The following is a 21,408-nucleotide window of genomic DNA, read 5'->3' on the forward strand; positions in this document are numbered from 1 at the left end:
GCTCTTCTCAGTTCGGCAGAGGGGGTGAAGCAACAAGCGGAACAGCAAGGGGAATTGGCCAAATACAATTGGGGGAGGAAATGAGAGAAAATCAGAGAGAGAGAGAGAGAGAAAATGACCTTGTGGTCTCCCATGCAGACGGTCGGACCCAGCGTGTCGTAAACCGCGCATCTCTCGCCGCCATCCCTCTGAAAAGCAAAGCAAGGGAAGGAGGTAAGGAAGATGGCGGAAGTGAAAACATCAACGGCAATGACAGCTGGCGTTGACTGACCATCTGGATGAACTCCTGGGCAGTGTGTGACATGAGGATACGATCGCACCAGGAAGGACAGCGGGTGTTCATGTACTGAGTCGGCTTAGTGTACTCTTCACTGTATGGGTAGCTGAGAGAGAGAGAGAGAGAGAGAGAGAGAGAGAGAGAGAGAGAGAGAGAGAGAGAGAGAGAGAGAGAGAGAGAGAGAGAGAGAGAGAGAGAGAGAGAGAGAGAGAGAGAGGGTAAAAAGTGAAAATACTCGTAGGGGGGAAAAGACATTTGGGGTGTACACATAGTGTTTTTGCAGCATGCGGCTCAGCTGGGTACCTGGGTGGAAACAGGATTTCCTCTTCTGTAACAACATCATGAAAGGCTGTAACTTCCTTGTCATATTTCAAAAGCTGGGGGAGAGAGAAAGGCGTCACTGATTAGAGCCACTCGAAATCTCTACGCATTATACTGCAACTAGTGTAACACATTTCATAATATGAGCTTTTTATATCTTCAGCAGGTGAAAACAAATGCCTGTCGCAATGATCTCCGTTTTACTAACCTCGGGGCTATGCTTTGTCTCAGGGTTGTTTCGCACAAGGTGACAAGTCTATTGTCATTCATAGGAATGTATTTCCGCTGATAGGATTGAATCATAAGATCTCTAACAAAGACACGGCAGATTGTTGCCAGGCAACCTGTTGTATTGTCGCTCAAAGAGTTTGCTGCAGCTGATCCGATCAATGTGGGTGAAAGTTTGCGGCAGGCTCTCACCGCTTTGCCGTTGTCCTCCCTGAAGACGGCCTGGTGCAGGTAGGCAAACAGCTTGGCCTCGATGTGCAGCAGCACCTGCAGGGGGGGGGGGGGGGGGGGGGACAGCGGTGAAAGTGGGAGCGGTGAAATGGGCACGACAGGCTACGGCTGGATTTATTGTCTCGCCGATAAGATCGCTGCAATCACCTTGTGGTCGTTGTCTTTCTCCTCGCAGATGATTTTCTCCACTTCGTTGCTGCTGTCCTTCTTCACGGTCTGCACGTCTGCCGAGGTGGACAGGTGCTGTTTACACACACACACACACACACACACACACACACACACACACACACACACACACACACACACACACACACACACACACACACACACAGACGGCCAAGGGTCAGCGTCAGATAGCCAGTGCAATTTTACGCCACCTGATGACCTGACCTCACTGGCAAAGCGTGCCCTGACCTACCTGCACCAGACTCTGCGTGTCCAGGCGGAAGTTGAAATCGCCAAACAGGAAGAAAGGCAGGGGAGTGTAGCTGCTGTCCGATATCCTGGAAGGAAACAACACTGATGTCAATCACACAGATGCTGGGGTCTTCTTCTTATTACTGGGAGGCTGGGGTCTTCTTCTTATTACTGGGAGGCTGGGGTCTTCTTCTTATTACTGGGAGGCTGGGGTCTTCTTCCTATTACTGGGAGGCTGGGGTCTTCTTCTTATTACTGGGAGGCTGGGGTCTTCTTCTTATTACTGGGAGGCTGGGGTCTTCTTCCTATTACTGGGAGGCTGGGGTCTTCTTCTTATTACAGCAGACTTTGAGTGCATATAGGCGTATAAATATAACCAATATAGTCAAGTAAGAGTCAGAGTTCATGTAAACTTCTCATCGCAGTTATTACCTCATGAGATAATAACTGTCTGGGATATAACCTTATGTTTTCACCCCTGTCTGTCTGTCTGTCTGTCTGTCTGTCTGTCTGTCTGTCTGTCTGCCTGTCTGTGTGTCTGTCTGTCTGTCTGTCTGTCTGTCTGTCTGTCTATCTATCTATCTATCTATCTATCTATCTATCTATCTATCTATCTATCTATTATCTGTCTGTCTGTCTGTCTGTCTGTCTGTCTGTCTGTCTGTCTGTCTGTCTGTCTGTCTGTGTGTCTGTCTGTCTGTGTGTCTGTCTATCTATCTATCTATCTATCTATCTATCTATCTATCTATCTATCTATCTATTATCTGTCTGTCTGTCTGTCTGTCTGTCTGTCTGTCTGTGTGTCTGTGTGTGTGTCTGTCTGTCTGTCTGTCTGTCTGTCTGTCTGTCTGTCTATCTATCTATCTATCTATCTATCTATCTATCTATCTATCTATCTATTATATCTGTCTGTCTGTCTGTCTGTCTGTCTGTCTGTCTGTCTGTCTGTCTGTCTGTCTGTCTGTCTGACTGTCTATCTATCTATCTATTATCTGTCTGTCTGTCTGTCTGTGTGTCTGTGTGTCTGGCTGTCTGTGTGTCTGTCTGTCTGTCTGTGTGTCTGGCTGCCTGTGTGTGTCTGGCTGTCTGTGTGTCTGTCTGTCTGTGTGTGTGTCTGTCTGTCTGTCTGTGTGTGTCTGTCTGTCTGTCTGTGTGTCTGTGTGTCTGTGTGTCTGTCTGTGTGTCTGTGTGTGTCTGTCTGTCTGTGTGTCTGTCTGTGTGTCTGTCTGTGTGTGTCTGTCTGTCTGTGTGTCTGTCTGTGTGTCTGTCTGTCTGTCTGTGTCTGTGTGTCTGTCTGTGTGTGTGTCTGTCTGTCTGTCTGTGTCTGTGTGTCTGTCTGTGTGTCTGTGTGTCTGTCTGTGTCTGTGTGTCTGTGTGTCTGTGTGTCTGTCTGTCTGTGTCTGTGTGTCTGTCTGTGTGTCTGTGTGTCTGTCTGTCTGTGTCTGTGTGTCTGTCTGTGTGTCTGTGTGTCTGTCTGTGTCTGTCTGTCTGTCTGTCTGTGTGTCTGTCTGTGTCTGTCTGTCTGTCTGTCTGTCTGTGTGTCTGTCTGTGTGTCTGTCTGTGTGTCTGTGTGTCTGTCTGTGTCTGTCTGTCTGCAGGATATCTCAAAAAGTGATGAACGGATTTGCACAAAACTGTAGAAAAGAGGTCATGGGCCAACTTAGAACTGATTCACTTTCCATGGCCACTGGCCAAAAGGGGGCGTGGCAATGCGCAGATTCACAACGGATTCACATAACACCAGAGATGGGAAGTAACTAAGTACAAATACTTCATTACTGTACTTAAGTAGGATTTTCAGGTATCTGTACTTTACTGAGTATTTACTTTTCTGATGTTTTACTTTTACTCCCTACATTTTAACACAAATCTGTACTTTCTACTCTTTATATTTTATAAAATATATAATGCAAAAATACAAAAAATTGTCAAGAATGAGCCAGGAGAAGCTCGCACACTGATAGAAAAAATGGAATGTCCACTCCAAAGTTCACGGATGTAAAGATGCCATATGTTTAATGGTACATAAATGAATATACAAAACAATACAAAGGTGCTACCATGTGAAACAAAAGAAAGAAAACTGAACAGAAACATTTCGGCTACAAAGCCATCTTCAGTCTGCAGACTGAAGACTGAAGATGGCTTTGTAGCCGAAACGTTTCTTTGTGCTCAACGTGAACCTTTGGAGTGGACATTCCATTTTTTCTATCAGTGTGCAAGCTTCTCCTGGTTCCTTCATAAAATATATAATAAAATAAAATAAAAGTTGGAGAGAAAATTCCACTTGTTTATCTCATCCCATACTTTTTGATTGTTGATTTTTGCTATTCAACTCTCTTTCCATGGCAGAACAGTGTGTGAATTTATACATGGAGGGGGGCCAGTGCATCTCAACTCAATGATTATCTCTTCAACATCTCTGCGTTTTTGATACTGTGTGCAGTTGGGGAATCAAACCTGTTGATGACATATCTGAGAGCTTTTTTGCGGTTGTCCGAGTAGATGGAAGGACTGGAGTTGCAGGCAATGAGGTTGGAGGCATCATGGAACAGGTGGACATTGACCAGGTCCAGACCTCTGCAAAGAGCACACACACACACACACACAATACAGCGATACTGTATGTGGCAGGTGGAGGAAGAAAACAGGAAGTCCTCTGGCCAACGCTTGACTTCTATCTGACAGGTGAACGTGAGAGTGGGTGTGCCGAGAGAGGGGTGTCACTTATGAAGAGCTTACTTATCAGTGAGTGCACTTGTGTTAATGTTAGTCCACAAACAAGCACATGAGTCTTCTGTGCCGAGCACTCACTCCTTTTCTCTAGCTGTCACTGGAAAACAATTAATGTGCAATCGAACACGCGAGCCGTGTTGACTCACAGCATGATCTTGTGGCACACAGGTTCTGGGCTCCCTTTGTTAAGCACCCCCCCCAGGCAACGACACTGCAGAGCAAATAGTGACTATGGTCGTCAGAAAACATGGTTCTGTTTGCTGAGTTTGAGCCAGCAGCAGCGAGTGACTAATTGCTCCTGGTTCTTTTCAGGGCGAGATTCGCTTCACATTCACAATTCCGGCAATTCAAAACATCAATAAAAACATATCTAATTTTCCTCGTGAATACTTGTTTTCTTCTTCTTCCGGATCCCCCCCCTCCCCAATTGTACTTGGCCAATTTCCCCTGCTGTCCCGGTCATTGCTGCACCCACTCTGCTGATCTGGGGGGAGAGTTCTAGACTAGTACATGCTTCCTCCGATACGTGTGCACTCGCCAGCTGCTTCTTTTCACCTGACAGCGAGAAGTTTCAATGGCAGGCCATAGCACGTGTTCCCCCCAGTCCTCCTTCCCCCGAACAGGTGCCCCCGACCGACCAGAGGTGGCACTAGTGCAGCGACCAGGACACATATCCCTAATCCGGCTTCCCACCCGCAGCCACAGCCAATTGTGCCTGTATGGACACCCGACGCCGGGGTTAACACAGGGGCTCGAACCTGCCACCCTCGTGTTGGTAGGCAGGAAAGGCAATCTACCGCTGCACTACCCGGATGCCCTATGAATTACTATTTCTTAAGTGGACATTTTTAGCACTTCAGATGCCGTATTTACAAGGAACCGGCAGAGATGGATACGGAGAATATGAGATTTTTTTTTATTGGACTTTGAAGAAAGTCGACTAGCAGAATTGAATGATTTGAAACCTTTTGTTCAACGACCCTGGGGACCAGCACAGGAGAGCAAACAGTGACGCTGCTAATGAGGAAACAGAAGATGTTTGCTAAGGCAACTGGAGTTTGAGCTGCAGCAGCAAACAGCTCTCAGATAGAGACACTGCATAACGCGTCATCATTCAGAAACCACGCCCAAGACGGGGGAAAACAGAAACCCCCCCTCCGATCCTGGCGTTCTCCTATGTCACGTGCATGGTTGCGTGTTGCACAAAAAGATCGTATATACGGAAGATGAACACTCCAACTTACTTCCTTGACAGCTAGATCCACATTTTTCTTCTCGCCAATTCTCAATAGCTTCCTTGTTTTGCTCAGGAGTACAAAAAAACTTTAACTGGTGATTTTTTACATGTTTTGTCTGCGCAGCCCACCACACAACAGCTTTTAGCTATGTTTAATTCAAGGAAAATGACGCTGGTGTGTGGAAATGAACGGAGCCTTTGCCCCGTGATGGGCGTGGCCTATTTCATGCAGTGTCTCTATAGTGAACTTTCATGGCTACAGTCAGCTCACTCTCAATTCACTCAAGTGGAAATTTAAATGACTAGGCCGATTCCTATTGGCATGCGCAGCGCACAATCGCCTGCTCGATTGGCATGCACAGCACACAATTGCACAACTTCGCATCAGTGATGACATCACCGTCACTGATGATGTCACAATGCCTATGACATCACTGATGATGTCACAATGCCTATGACATCACTGATTATGTCATAATGCCCATGACATCATCAGTGCCTATGACATCATCAGTGATGTCATAAGATGATTTTGGCCAATAATGATGTCATAGACATTGTGACATCATCAGTGGGACAAAAATTGAAACTGAGTCCATGGAACAGAGTACACTTACTCCCCTTATAGAAAACAGCTATTAATGACAGATAATTCATTCATGGTATCTTATTTGTGGGCATTTCAGAGCACTTCAACAGCACAGGTTTACTACCTTTTTATTAATTTCTCTCAGTCCAAAAAAACCTGGATTTTGAATGAAATGAGAGTGAGTTGGGCCCGGCCTCCTGTACCTGTATATCAAGTCATAAAGGTAGAGTTAGTATGCACTACGTACTGGTTGTGTATGATCCAGCGGGTCCTCATGAAGCCCTTTCTGGACCACTTGAACTGCAACACAGACCACGCATGTGCACGCACACGTACGTACACACACACACACACACACACACACACACACACACACACACACACACACACACACACACACACAGAGAGAGAGATTAGACGGATTCAAAAAGCAGCAGTGAGCTGTGTCATTGGAGGGACAAACTGGTAATTATTGATTCCCTCACATAATTTGTCTCATCTCCCTGTCAGAGCAGGCAGACAGCCCCTCCAACCCCAGTAGACTCATTTATCCCAGCATCTCCCTATGGCCCCTACCCATGCACACACACACACGCGCGCACACACACACACACACATGCACGCGCACACACGCACACATACTCACATCAGGCCAGAAATTCTTTGGGAATTTTTCTTTCTCCACCGTGGTTACCCCGTCCAGGGAGCCCACATACTTGTTCTGTCCCGACACTGCTTTAAAATCCTTAACTGTTATGGGCAGAGAGAGAGACAGAGGGAGGTAGAGAGAGAGAGAGGGGGGAGAGAGAGGGAGGGAGAGAGAGACAGAGGGAGGGAGAGAGAGAGAGAGGGAGACAGAGGGAGGGAGAGAGAGACAGAGGGAGGGAGAGAGAGAGGGGGAGGGAGAGGGGCGTGGAGGGTAAAAGAGTGAGAAAACATGCAAACAGTAATCAATAAAGTGGTGTTAACCTCATCAGAGCGGCATACATGATGAGAGGATCTATAAGCAAGCCATTACACTGTGTTTGGTGAGCACCACACAGCCTCTGGCAGCTGCACCATGTTGATGGTCCTTCCATAAGCCTTTTGGAGGAGCTTTTTCATGCCTAACGTGACTGGACTATGCAACAGGAAGAGAACAGCTCCACTTTCAATTCAGGCTCTTTGCAAATATCCCCGCCAAGAGGGCTGGCCATCAAACTGTGATTTACAAGTCCTCCAATCCCTGATACGAAATAAGAAAAAGAAAGCCAAAATGTGACAGGAATCTGATATGCAGTGTTGCTCTTCCCTCTAAGAGTTTGTCTGTGTTCTAAAATCATCTCCATAATTCATATAATCTGTAATTTATTTGATTGTTATTTGGAGTCAAGGGAAATGTCAGACAGAGAGGGAGGAAAGTTTGTTTTTACCATTAAAATCATACTGGAAGATGTTTTTCAGCGCCTTGTGGATGAAGTACATGCTCCCCAAAGCCTGTGGAGAGAAAGAAGGAATTGAAATCATGTGTAAGTCGGTTCAATTCCAATTTGACGGTTTAACGCTCACTTTAAAGAACCCAAAAAGCAGTGAAAACAATGCAGCTGTGATGATCTACGAAAAACCGCAACAAAAATCAGAATTCACCCTGAATTAGCACAATCCTTTACTTCCAAACAAAAGCGGCAAAGAACATTATAATTAAACCACTAAAAGAATCACCTCGTGCTAAAGTCAAACAACTTGTCAAGCAAGCAGAACATGAACACAACTCCCCGGTAGACGTATATGAAACTTAAAAAAATAGAGACATACAAAGGGTACACATACAGTAAGTGCACAACTCTCTCTCTCTCTCTCACACACACACACACACACACACACACACACACACAAGCACCCAATCATCCCTGACGTGGGCTGACAATTTTTAATGTACTAACTGCCTGCTCCACTGATCTGATTAATCACGCCCTGAGAGATCAATAAAGACAGAAAATTAAAACAATTTAAAAGGTATTAAGCAGTAGGCCCGCTGTCTGCCAGCGCCGTCGCTGTGACTGGGGGCCGAAGAAAAATCAGCCCGAGCCCACTCAGAGGGTCTGGGGCGTGACGGACCGCTGTGCGCGCCCCCCTCTCCGTGCCTCCCCCCTCAGCATGAGAGATCTCTCCCTGAAGAGACCATCTATCTTCAGTGCCAAAGTCATCCTCCTTTAATGAGATGGAAGTGTCCCCGTGGTCAGCCGCGCTGACCAGCAATTAGCGAGCAACTTGTCCAAACTAAGGCCGCGAGGTTAGCGCGCCGAGTTAGAGCTGGACCCATTCAAAAGGGAACACCTGCTGGGCTATAGCACGTTTCCACATGGGGAGTAAATATAATAATAATAATAATGATAATAATAAAAAAAAAAACATGTTATCATTTAAGTTCAGAAATAGTCTGTGACATGCTAACACAGTTATAATTATTTTTAATTGACGGACTATATTCTAATAGCTAGCTCAATACATTTAATTCATGTTGGCTTGGTTTATACCGGATCAGTAACAGTGTTGTGTTTAAGTGAAACAGGAACTGATGCATGCGCGTGCACACACACACACACACACACACACACACACACACACACACACACACACACACACACAGATAGATATTCTCCTCCACATACTCTGCCAAACACCTATCTTCATCAATCAGGTTTGTGCACAGTTTAATAAAAAAATATTGACTTACAAGTGATTTTTTATCAAAACACCATTTGTACTGGGAATGCACGCAAGTCGCCCCCCCCCCCCCCCCCCCCCCCCCATTCCTCTGCCTCTGCAGCCCCTCTGAAAGGAGAACCCCCCAAACTCTCTCTTGGCCATATAACTGATGATCCGCAGCCAAGGGGAAACAGATTGAAAATCAATGCAGGTGGCACAGACGAAATGAGAATGAGGCATGGTGGGGGGGGGAGAGGGGGGCATGGTGGGGGAGGGAGGGGGGGGAGGTTGTGCAACCCTCCCAGGGCAAGGAGTGGAGGGTGCGAGTGCTCCAGCAGGGGGGGGGACACAGTCCCAGCTGTCTGCCAGTCCCCAGCGCACTTTATTTATCGCGCACAAATGGGCTGGGATCAATAGTTTTAATCTAGAGTTAAATGTATTGACTTTGGCCTGTCTCCCCCACACCTGGCCATTGACTTTCCCCTCGACTTCACGCACCTCAGTCCACACACGCGGCCACTGACCCCTACTGTCACCGGCCCAGTATGGGGGGATCACCTGGGAGGAGTTAGGGTTAATAGTTGTAGAAATACCCGGCCACTTTCCTCGCCTAAGGGGGCTGTTCCCAATCAGGAGCGGCATCTGAGCAACATCAGCTAACTGACGAAACGGGTAAAAACAACGAGCTGACGACCCGGCTCGATTTCCAGCGTGGTATAAAAAGCGTCGCGGGATTGACTTGTTCTGAGGTCACGACGAGCAAAGAGGTCGGAGAGGAGAGATGGCTTTCCTGACAGGTGTGGAGGCCGAGGCTGAGCCCGTGACCTCAGCAGCCTCCCGCCAGCTCTATAATGGCCGTTTGGCATCATGAGGAGCAGCGGGCTCGCCTCGGACCACGGCTATAAACAGAGACCGGGGGCGTTAAGAGGATGGATGGCAATGTAGTGCCATCAGTAACTTTACAAAACGTTTTTTAAACGCCTCACCTCTGTCTGTGCCCAACACTAGGTAACTACCACAGCATATAGCAGCACACTGTTTCATACTTTTTCTTGGAGATCGATGTCACTTACACCCAGGCCGGTGCACACTTTGGAGTTTGTGCACTCAGCCTAGTAGAACATTGCTCAGAGATCTCGATGAAAAATAAGAATCTGCATACTTATGACGCTCTGGCGGTGGGAACGGATCACCTTGAGAGTTTTATTTTGACCAGCCGCTCTTCATCAGGCATGAGGAACTTTCTAAGAGGCAGAAAGGCCTTGTTTGTTGACTAAATATAATCTCAGCACGTAACCCAGTGATGCAGGTACTGCGGAAAGCCAGATTTATTTCGTTTTTACTGCTGGTCATAAAACGGCAGTAATGGACTTGAACCTGCTGTTAAAGTGTCAATTTAATTTGAATACTAGGCTTGATTTATTTTGTTGTTTTATTGGCGATGGGATGTTGAGTTTCACGATTTCCTGTGCAGATTATTGATCACATCTTTTGTTTTTATCATTACATTTCATCACTGTTTTGCACAAAGTAATTAAAAAAAAATCATAACGCCGCATTGTCTTAAAAGGTATTTCATAACATTCTCTCTAGGGCAACCAACAAACTAAAAACATAGCTGACCTGACATTATTTGTTAATTTTATTCCAATGTTTGTGACACTATGGTCTAAAAATGCAGAATTGTAAGTAATGTTCTAATCTAGAGCAATAACAAATGTATTTTCTCAAACTGTAGCAATGATAACTCAAGCTTGGCCTCATAGCACTTACTCATGTTGTTGCCTTCTGACTAGATCATTGCGTGTGTTGTATAAAGCTCAGATGTACGTCGCTTTTGATCAAAGTGTCTGCTTAGTGAAATTGTAACATTGTAACATAATGGAAATCAAATATGTTCTGAATCTCCCTTCTGGCCCACGACACACCCTGATGACCTGAACAACATCCACCCACAAGGAAACAATATAACATTTACCTATGACTAAGTCTACCAGGTGCTGGTTCTCAGTCTAATATCCAACATCAGAGTGCATTAAAACCCTCAAACCACCTCATACCACTAATGTGGAGGAGGGCTCCATCTAGTGGATACCGTGGAGAACTCTCTGACTGAGACCGGCCTGTTGTGGTTCTCACCGTGAAGCTGTCCTCTGCCTGGAACTGATTGTCCACATAGACGCAGACCCTGTCAAAGTCTTTCATCTCCTCACTCGACTCCATGCTCCTGCAAACAAGACAGCGATTATAAGGCAATGGAGCTAAAGAACTGATTCCTGCACTTAAAATGGAGGTGAAGTAAAACACATAACAGTTTGTTTCAATTTGGTGAAGAAACAAGCTGACGATTAGTAGAAATAGTCTACCAAAAGAAATCTTCTGCATGGCTCATGTTGACCATGTAGTCCTTCCCTCCCACCTCCTGGAAGTGCAGGGCGATGAACTGTGGCTTGTGGTTGTGGACAGTCTGTGGGAAAACAGAGGAACCAGGTCTCACCAGGGTTAATGAACTGATACTGAGAGGGTCAACAATGTGAGTGCAGGGAGAAGTCAACTAACCCATTAGGGGTTATACTGTATATAGTTTTTCTACTGCACAAGTACTGTGCCTGGCCTATAGAGACACTGCATGTAATAGGCCACGCCCATCACGGGGGAAACGCTCCGTTCATTTCCACACACCAGCGTCATTTTCCTTGAATTAAACATAGCTAAAAGCTGTTGTGTGGTGGGCTGCGCACACAACAAATGTAAAAAATCGCCAGTTCAAGTTTTTTTGTACTCCTGAGCAAAACAAGGAAGCCATTGAGAATTGGCGAGAAGAAAAATGTGGATCTAGCTTTCAAGGAAGTAAGTTGAAGTTTCCTCCAACTTTCAATCACTGGGTCAGAGATCTTATGTATCATCTAACCCTAGAAAAAATCTGATACGCTACAAGGGGTTGTGCTCTCGACTTTTATACCATCTGGCAGCCAGTCCTGGACCAGGTAGAGAAAATGGACGCTTCAAGCATTTCAAATGTATAGATTTACCCCCCCCTCTCTCATATTTATTTTATCTGTTTTTGTTTTTGTTGTTGTTGTTGTTGTTGTGTGTTTGTTTTTTTTGTTTTTTTCTCTTTCTTTTCTTTTTCTTTTGTGTGTCTTTGTGTATTGATATACTGTGATGTATGACATGATGTATGTGGTGTAATAGGCTAGGGGTTCTCGTGGGATGGGTTTTTGTTATGGTTTTTGTTTAAAAGTGTCAAGTGTATTTAAATCTGTATTTTGTATTTTGTATGGTATACAGAAAACGAATAAAAAAACTTTGAACAAAAAAAAAAGTAAGTAAGTTGGAGTGTTCATCTTCCGTATATACAATCTTTTGTGCAACCATGCACGTGACATAGGAGAACGCCAGGATTGGAGGGGGGCTTTCTGTTTTCCCCCATCTTGGGCGTGGCTTCCGAATGATGACGCGTTACGCAGTGTCTCTATGGCACGGTATCAGCTCAGTATCCGTTTTCCATAGGAACACTCAGCAGTTATGGTTACTTGTATGTCACCAATGTACTGATGACATCCCTGCCAGTTAGGGATGTAACAATATACTGTTTTACTGCGATATCAAGCAACTACGGTTATCGTACCGTAAGCTTTCGATGTAAAACCTTTGCCCACGATAGTTTCAGTTTCAGTTCAATAAAGCAATGTTTTTCTTCAGAGCAAAACACTTGTTTGTTTGTTTTTATGGGCCATGTACGTTTAATTAACTACTGGCTACCGTGATATTTTGGTAGATACTGTACTGTACTGTGCTGTACCGTGCTGTACCGTACTGTGAAATTTCATATCGATACTGCCAGCACCCTTCTCATGTGCCTAAACTATATTATATAATTTACTAAATATATAAGAATAAGATATTGTGAGAATATGGTTCTAAAGTTCTAAATATGGAAACTGGTTCTAAAGTGTTGGAAAGTCCCGTCGGCTAAATTGTGGCAGGGAGAAATGACAAAACTTTCTCATCTTGAGAGAACAATATATGCTTTTGGCAGAGAGACTTGGTCAGTTTGAGAAGACTTGGCATCCCCTTCTCCGTTATCTTGACACTGTAAGTTGACACATCTTCCTTATTAGAGTGACATATTCTCTGTTGTTTTCCATGTGGATGTCTGTGCCTGCGTGCTCTTTTCTGTTTGTGTCTGTTGCAAAATGTGAAATAAAAAACATTTGAACTAAAAAAGAAAAAGGCGCTGACCCTCTCCCGGTCTGCCCATAGGGCCTAAAAGGATTGGAGGATGGATTGGACATGTAGGCTAGCTACTAGGCTATATCCTGTTGGTCTACATAGTGTCGGTCTACATAGTGTCGGTCTACATAGTGTCGGTCTACAAGTTTTTGATTTCACAAGGGCCATTGTTAAAAAAGTTAATTTCCTACCCTGTTCAGCAGTGACAAAAAGGCAGTGAAGTGGAGAAAAGCCCATGGTTGGACGCAGGGCCGATTTTACACTTCATGGGCCCCTGGGCTATTCATCTCTGCAGGGCCCCCCCCTCAAGCGGAAGGGGGGGCTTCGGCGGCGCCCAACGGGCGCCGCCGAAAAAAAAATTGAGTGTTTTTTTTTAACCTTTTTTAGCTGTATTTAAAGGAATATCTCATTTTAAATCAACATTAGGATTATACTGTTGTGATGTCATTATTCAGTATCTTCTCCTTTTCTCACTAACTTTCATGTCACCACCTGCTCTCCTGTCAGCATTCTAACTTACAAACACAAACTGTAGGTTTAGCCATCATGTTCTTTCATAAACAGCCTGATTGGAAAGAAAACATTGCCACTGAGATGTCACAACAAGCACTTTTATTATTATTATTTAGTATTTATTATTGCTGTTATTATTACAGTGCACACACACATTCTCACAATTATTGCACAAATCAATCAAGCAGTATTCAAGTCTGTTCGTACCTGAAATGTCTTCTTCCTGACTTTTGCCGTGGCAAAGCGTTTGACTAGAGTGGTGAAGTCCAATGTTCTAACAATGTCACTTTCCAATGACATCAATGTCAAGTGGGTGAGCCTTTCCTCCTCTCGCTGTTCCGACCTCCCCTCTCCCAGCCCCCATGCCTAAACCTAACCTCCCCCAGACCCTAACCCAAAACCTAACCTCTCCCACCCCCACGCCTAAACCTAACCTCCCCCAGACCCTAACCCAAAACCTAACCTCTCCCACCCCCCACGCCTAAACCTAAGGTTGGCATTGCGAGTGGTCGGCATAGCGGGTGGACACCCTCTCACAGTGGATGTTATTACTCTGCAAAAAATTTTGAATGGCGTCAGTAAAAAAAACATTTTTTGCGAAGACCCTGGAGAGAGGGCCCAAAAAAAAACCATCAAGGGTCCCCCAAAAAAAAAAAAAAAAAAAAAAATTTTTTTTTTTTTTTTTTTTTTTTGGGCCCCTTGATGTCCCGGGGCCCGGGCTTCAGCCCGGGTAAGCCCGTTGGTAAAATCGGCCCTGGTTGGACGCAAACTCACCGTATAGAATTGTCGTAACCACTCACTTTGAATCTCTCCCACCTACAAAGTGACAAAAACAAACATCAGCAAAGGCATGTTTCTTTCAGGAACAAATAGTAAATGTCCCTGATCAAACATTTAAGGATATAACTTCAGTGATTTCTGAGCTATAAGCTATATAATTTCAGTCAGCTGCAAGCTTTCCTAACAATTGAGTCCAATGGTGTAGCCCAGGGGTTCCCAAACGTTTTCATCTTGGGACCCAAAAGATACATTCTGTGTCAAAACTCACAAACTCACAAAAAACATACAGTAATGAGTTGCCATGACGACCAGTTGGTGACCCACTCCCCAGGGGTCCGCGACCCAAATTGGGTCCCGACCCACAGTTTGGGAAACACTGGTGTAGTCTATAGCAAGCATCTCTCAAAATACCTCTAAACAAGTGCAAATTCGCAATAGCAAATGCAAACTTCCAAAATGTAGGATGGCAGGGGCATCCCACCCCACTTTGCCTCTGCCAACCTGCACCCCCCCCCCCCCCCCCCCCCCCACACACACACACACACACACACTAGAGGTGTCAAGATTAATAGTTTAATCGATGCATCGTGATGCGGAGGTGTCGTGATGCAGAATCGGATTGTTGACAGTTAATCGCTGAATCGTTTATGTTTAAATGTATGTTGACATTCAGATTTTAAAGCACTTTCTAAGTAAAAAAGGGAGTTGATATTTATCTGACTGCTTGTATTAATTAATTGATGAAAAAGTAGCCATGTGCAGTAACAAGTATAGAAAATTGAGGATGTGAGACTTGGAGATGCGATACGAGATGCCTCGTGATGCATCGTGGAATCGTTGACAGATGATTCGTAATCGAATCGAATCCTGAGGCCAGTGAAGATTCACAGCCCTAACACACACACACACACACACACACACACACACACACACACACACACACACACACACACACACACACACACACACACACACACACACACACACACGTTTAGCCAATTTCCATGAAAACAACACACACACACACACACACACACACATTCACACACGATCTCCATGCAAAACATCAGCCCTCTGCCCCTGCCATCCTGCATTTTGAGATTTGCAAATGGCTTTTTTGAGGCATTTAGCTTGTATGGACTCATTGCAGCAAGAGGCCTAGGAACAGAACTCACAGTTTATACTGACAGCTGTTTCTGGAGTCAATAGTCTCTGCAGGTCCAAGTACTACAGGTATGTAAGAGAATAAAATATATATAGGTCCAAAATCGCTGAACATATCCTTTTAAAGACACACTGCCCACTAACTGACCTGAAAGAAATACTCGACAGTGTAAGGAAGTTGTCACGGGAAAAACAAAACAAAGCAGATTTTCAAACCCTTTCCTTTGTGGAACTTGCTGACACTTGTTCTATTGTACAGTGTGACAAACACCCCTCCCATCTGTGACTCCAAGGAGGTTAAAACAAACAGTCGGAATTATTTGGAAATATGATCCTGTTGGCTCTGTGTTCCAGGATGTAACTGTACCTATCATAATCCTGCCACCTTTCTCTTCATCATTCCTGAGGTACATTTAATAATGCATGGCCGCCTGACAGCGGAGTATAAAACATGCATGTGGGAAGCAGACAGATAAACCCTCACACAAAACCGCCTGTCAGCCAAGCAGGCCTGTCCCAGTTAGGAATACCAGGTACATTTCCATGTACTCTGTCTTGTATTGCACTCTGTATTGTATTGTATTGCATTAGCCCTGCACTAGGGAACATTTAGTCTGTATTGTATTGCATTAACCTGCACTAGGGAACATTTACTCTGTATTGCATTAACCTGCACCACTAGGGAACATTTAGTCTGTATTGGATTGGATTAACCTGCACTAGGGAACATTTACTCTGTATTGCATTAACCTGCACTAGGGAACATTTAGTCTGTATTACATTAACCTGCACTAGGGATTATTTACTCTGTATTGTATTGCATTAACCTGCACTAGGGAACATTTAGTCTGTATTGTATTGCATTAGCCTGCACTAGGGGACATTTACTCTGTATTGTATTGCATTAACCTGCACTAGGGAACATTTAGTCTGTATTGTATTGCATTAACCTGCACTAGGGAACATTTACTCTGTATTGTATTGCATTAACCTGCACTAGGGAACATTTACTCTGTATTGTATTGCATTAACCTGCACTAGGGAACATTTAGTCTGTATTGTATTGCATTAACCTGCACTAGGGAACATTTACTCTGTATTGTATTGCATTAACCTGCACTAGGGAACATTTAGTCTGTATTGTATTGCATTAACCTGCACTAGGGAACATTTACTCTGTATTGCATTAAGCTGCACTAGGGAACATTTAGTCTGCATTGTATTGCATTAACCTGCACTAGGGAACATTTACTCTGTATTGCATTAAGCTGTACTAGGGAACATTTACTCTGCATTGTATTGCATTAACCTGCACTAGGGAACATTTAGTCTGTATTGTATTGCATTAACCTGCACTAGGGAACATTTAGTCTGTATTGTATTGCATTAACCTGCACTAGGGAACATTTAGTCTGTATTGTATTGCATTAACCTGCACTAGGGAACATTTAGTCTGTATTGTATTGCATTAACCTGCACTAGGGAACATTTACTCTGTATTGCATTAACCTGCACTAGGGAACATTTAGTCTGCATTGTATTGCATTAACCTGCACTAGGGAACATTTACTCTGTATTGCATTAAGCTGTACTAGGGAACATTTACTCTGCATTGTATTGCATTAACCTGCACTATGGAACATTTACTCTGTATTGCATTAAGCTGTACTAGGGAACATTTACTCTGCATTGTATTGCATTAACCTGCACTAGGGAACATTTAGTCTGCATTGTATTGCATTAACCTGCACTAGGGAACATTTACTCTGTATTGTATTGCATTAACCTGCACTAGGGAACATTTAGTCTGTATTGTATTGCATTAACCTGCACTAGGGAACATTTACTCTGTATTGTATTGCATTAACCTGCACTAGGGAACATTTAGTCTGCATTGTATTGCATTAACCTGCACTAGGGAACATTTACTCTGTATTGTATTGCATTAACCTGCACTAGGGAACATTTACTCTGCATTGTATTGCATTAACCTGCACTAGGGAACATTTACTCTGTATTGTATTGCATTAACCTGCACTAGGGAACATTTAGTCTGTATTGCATTAAGCTGCACTAGGGAACATTTACTCTGTATTGTATTGCATTAAGCTGCACTAGGGAACATTTACTCTGCATTGTATTGCATTAACCTGCACTAGGGAACATTTACTCTGCATTGTATTGCATTAACCTGCACTAGGGAACATTTACTCTGTATTGTATTGCATTAACCTGCACTAGGGAACATTTAGTCTGTATTGTATTGAATTAACCTGCACTAGGGAACATTTACTCTGTATTGCATTAAGCTGTACTAGGGAACATTTACTCTGCATTGTATTGCATTAACCTGCACTAGGGAACATTTAGTCTGCATTGTATTGCATTAACCTGCACTAGGGAACATTTACTCTGTATTGTATTGCATTAACCTGCACTAGGGAACATTTAGTCTGTATTGTATTGCATTAACCTGCACTAGGGAACATTTACTCTGTATTGTATTGCATTAACCTGCACTAGGGAACATTTAGTCTGCATTGTATTGCATTAACCTGCACTAGGGAACATTTACTCTGTATTGTATTGCATTAACCTGCACTAGGGAACATTTACTCTGCATTGTATTGCATTAACCTGCACTAGGGAACATTTAGTCTGCATTGTATTGCATTAACCTGCACTAGGGAACATTTAGTCTGTATTGTATTGCATTAGCCTGCGCTAGGGAACATTTAGTCTGTATTGTATTGCATTAACCTGCACTAGGGAACATTTAGTCTGCATTGTATTGCATTAACCTGCACTAGGGAACATTTACTCTGTATTGTATTGCATTAGCCTGCACTAGGGAACATTTAGTCTGTATTGTATTGCATTAACCTGCACTAGGGAACATTTAGTCTGCATTGTATTGCATTAACCTGCACTAGGGAACATTTACTCTGCATTGTATTGCATTAACCTGCACTAGGGAACATTTAGTCTGCATTGTATTGCATTAACCTGCACTAGGGAACATTTAGTCTGCATTGTATTGCATTAACCTGCACTAGGGAACATTTAGTCTGTATTGTATTGCATTAACCTGCACTAGGGAACATTTAGTCTGCATTGTATTGCATTAACCTGCACTAGGGAACATTTAGTCTGCATTGTATTGCATTAACCTGCACTAGGGAACATTTAGTCTGTATTGTATTGCATTAGCCTGCACTAGGGAACATTTAGTCTGCGTTGTATTGTATTAACCTGCACTAGGGAACATTTAGTCTGCATTGTAATGCATTAACCTGCACTAGGGAACATTTAGTCTGTATTGTATTGCATTAGCCTGCACTAGAGGAAAGTTTTATGGAAAAATACAGCCATCTTATCAGCCTAAATCACAGAGTGGAGCTGGAACAGAGAACAGCCTCCCATTCCCACTAATTGAGCAGCCTGGTCCCCAGAATAAAATGCTGGCATACGTTTCTGCAATACCTAGAATATCAATGTTTCTGAACCGGGTAGTGCAGCGGTAGATTCCCTGACTACCAACACAAAGGTTGCAGGGTCGAGCCCCCGTGTTACCTGCGGCTTGGTCGCGCGTCCATACAGGCACAATTTGCCGTGTCTGTGGGTGGGAAGCCGGATTGAGGGTATGTGTCCTGTTGCTGCACTAGTGCCTCCTCTGGTCGGTCGGGCCGCCTGTTCAGGGGGGAGGGGAAATGGGGGGGGGGGGGGGGGGGAATAGTGTGATCCTCCCACGCCGGTGAAACCCCTCACTGTCAGGTGAAAAGAAGCAGCTGGCGATTGCACATGTGTCGGAGGAAGCATTGGCAGTGGGGGTGGAGCAATGACCGGGACAGCAGGGGGAATTGGCCAAGTACAATTGGGGAGAAAAACGGGGGGTCTATATTTCAACCATACTCTACTGCATATTGTTATGTAAGCCTAACCCAAACCATAATACTCCTAACCTTAACCAAGTTGTTATACTTGCCTAAAGATAACTAATGGTTCATTTGCGTTAACTGCCATTTTATTTGAGATTGTAGGTTTGCAGAAATGTAAAATACCAATGTAATAGAAACATAAAATGTCCACGTGTTGTTTCACATTTACGTTGAGATTCTACGTATCCCCATTTACGTTGAGATTGTCATATCCCGGGCATGCAGCTTCTCTGATCATCATACCAGTCCACTATTCTCTGATCGAGCGCTAGCCATTCCTGCTCACCCTGCAGCATTAATTTAAACGCGTCATATCCTCAAAGCCGCAGGGAACGGGCGGGCAGGCAGAGTCCTGTGCTGCCATTGAAGTGGGGCCGTCATGTACGGCCTCCTGCCGGGCTGGCTGGCCTCAGACCAGCTGAGCGATGGACTTTGCATAGTGAATTTGCATGTGAGTGTGACGGGGCTGGCTGCAGCTCAGCCACTGTGACCTGACGGGCACCTCATGTCTCATTCTACTGTACGGCACAAACAAGTTGTGTCTGCTCATGTAGCCCACACAAATCCATTCTGTTCACTGACTCTCTCCCATTGCAACACGTTGTTTCCGAGCAACAACGTGTGTATGTGTGTGTGTGTGTGTGTGTGTGTGTGTGTGTGTGTGTGTTGAATTTAACTAGCTAGCTGGCAGAAAACAGGCAGGATTACTGGCGGCTAACGTTAGATTCATGTGGGCTCAGTTTTTAACCTAACAGCCTATGTAATGGAAACATGGAAACAGGCGGATTGGATTCACAGTTGAAGACATTACTCAGATTGGGTTGAAAACAGGAAAGAACGTGAAGTTTCTTCTTTGTCTTAACAATTTCACAACAACACAACCGACTTCTGCTTATCCTCCCCTCCTCTTCTCCGCTCTACCGCTTCTCTGAAGTGGGGATAGGGTACACTTGTTTAATGCCGCCCGCACGTCGCGGTTGAGCGGAGTTGGCCTTTTTTATTATTAAATCTGCAAACTTTTAATTGGAACAGATAATCATGATGGTCCGATCATGTAGAAGGCTCAGAGGTCGATGGGGGTCGGCCCATCATTTTTTTTGCTTGTCTCCCATTTTCTCCCCAATTGTACTTGGCCAATTCCCCCTGCTGACCTGGTCGTTGCTCCACCCATCTGCCGTTCTGGGGAGAGTTGTAGACTAGCACATGCTTCCTCCGACACATGTGCACTCGCCAGCCGCCTCTTTTCACCTGACAGCGAGGCGTTTCACCGGCAGGACGTAGCACATGGGAGGATCATGCTATTCCCCCAGTTCCCCTTCCCCCCCAAACAGGCACATCCGGCCGACCAGAGGAGGCACTAGTGCAGTGACCAGGACACATACCCTACTGACTTCTTACCCGCAGACACATCCAATTGTGTCTGTCTGACCAAGCTGGAAGTCCTGCTGCCGCTGTCGGGAATTGAACCCAGGTCTCGGCAGTGGTAGACGACTCACGAGTGTGTTTACCTCTAGTCTACACTACCCGCCCATAGCATGAAACTTTCAAAGCCACATCTCTCTGATGGGTGTATAGAGACACTGCATGAAATAGGCCACGCCCATCACGGGGGAAAAGCTCCGTTCATTTCCACACACCAGCATCATTTTCCTTGAATTAAACATAGCTAAAAGCTGTTGTGAATGTGTGGTGGGCTGCGCAGACAACAAATGTAAAAAATCACCAATTAAAGTTATTTTGTACTCCTGAGCAAAACAAGGAAGCCATTGAGAATTGGCGAGAAGAAAAATGTGGATCTAGCTGTCAAGGAAGTAAGTTGGAGTGTTCATCATCTGTATATATGATCTTTTTTGTGCAACACACACCGTGCACGCGACATAGGAGAACGCCACGATTGGAGGGGGGGTTTCTGTTTTCCCCCGTCTTGGTTTCTGAATGATGACGCCTTACTCTCTCTATAATCGACCTCCTCGAAAGACATGATACCATAGGCCAGGGGTTTTCAAAGTGGGAGGCGGGCCTCCTCAGGGGGGCTCCAAGCAGTTTCGGG

The 21,408-nt window shown here is 44.6% G+C and overlaps 2 protein-coding genes across 3 annotated transcripts in view; both read right to left on the reverse strand.

The window, feature by feature from the left end:
* The window catches only part of sorbs3 (sorbin and SH3 domain containing 3), a 119,983-nt gene that overhangs the window by 72,741 nt on the left and 25,834 nt on the right, over positions 1-21,408 (reverse strand).
* The window catches only part of inpp5l (inositol polyphosphate-5-phosphatase L), a 29,012-nt gene that overhangs the window by 4,619 nt on the left and 2,985 nt on the right, over positions 1-21,408 (reverse strand). Inside the window, exons 2-14 of one of the 2 annotated variants that reach the window (XM_083644737.1) lie at positions 14,251-14,292; positions 11,094-11,194; positions 10,867-10,954; positions 7,452-7,515; positions 6,686-6,789; positions 6,287-6,339; positions 3,938-4,057; positions 1,479-1,563; positions 1,205-1,300; positions 1,019-1,093; positions 581-654; positions 272-383; positions 120-188 (exon numbers count right to left, since the gene is read on the reverse strand). In XM_083644737.1, the coding sequence (XP_083500863.1) occupies positions 120-188; positions 272-383; positions 581-654; positions 1,019-1,093; positions 1,205-1,300; positions 1,479-1,563; positions 3,938-4,057; positions 6,287-6,339; positions 6,686-6,789; positions 7,452-7,515; positions 10,867-10,954; positions 11,094-11,194; positions 14,251-14,292 (1,083 nt within the window). The remainder of the gene's footprint in view (positions 1-119; positions 189-271; positions 384-580; positions 655-1,018; positions 1,094-1,204; positions 1,301-1,478; positions 1,564-3,937; positions 4,058-6,286; positions 6,340-6,685; positions 6,790-7,451; positions 7,516-10,866; positions 10,955-11,093; positions 11,195-14,250; positions 14,293-21,408) is intronic. The other variant, XM_083644738.1, reaches the window with a different exon arrangement.

This window comes from Poromitra crassiceps, assembly GCF_964638095.1.
Source record: "Poromitra crassiceps genome assembly, chromosome: 10".
NCBI lineage: Eukaryota > Metazoa > Chordata > Actinopteri > Beryciformes > Melamphaidae > Poromitra > Poromitra crassiceps.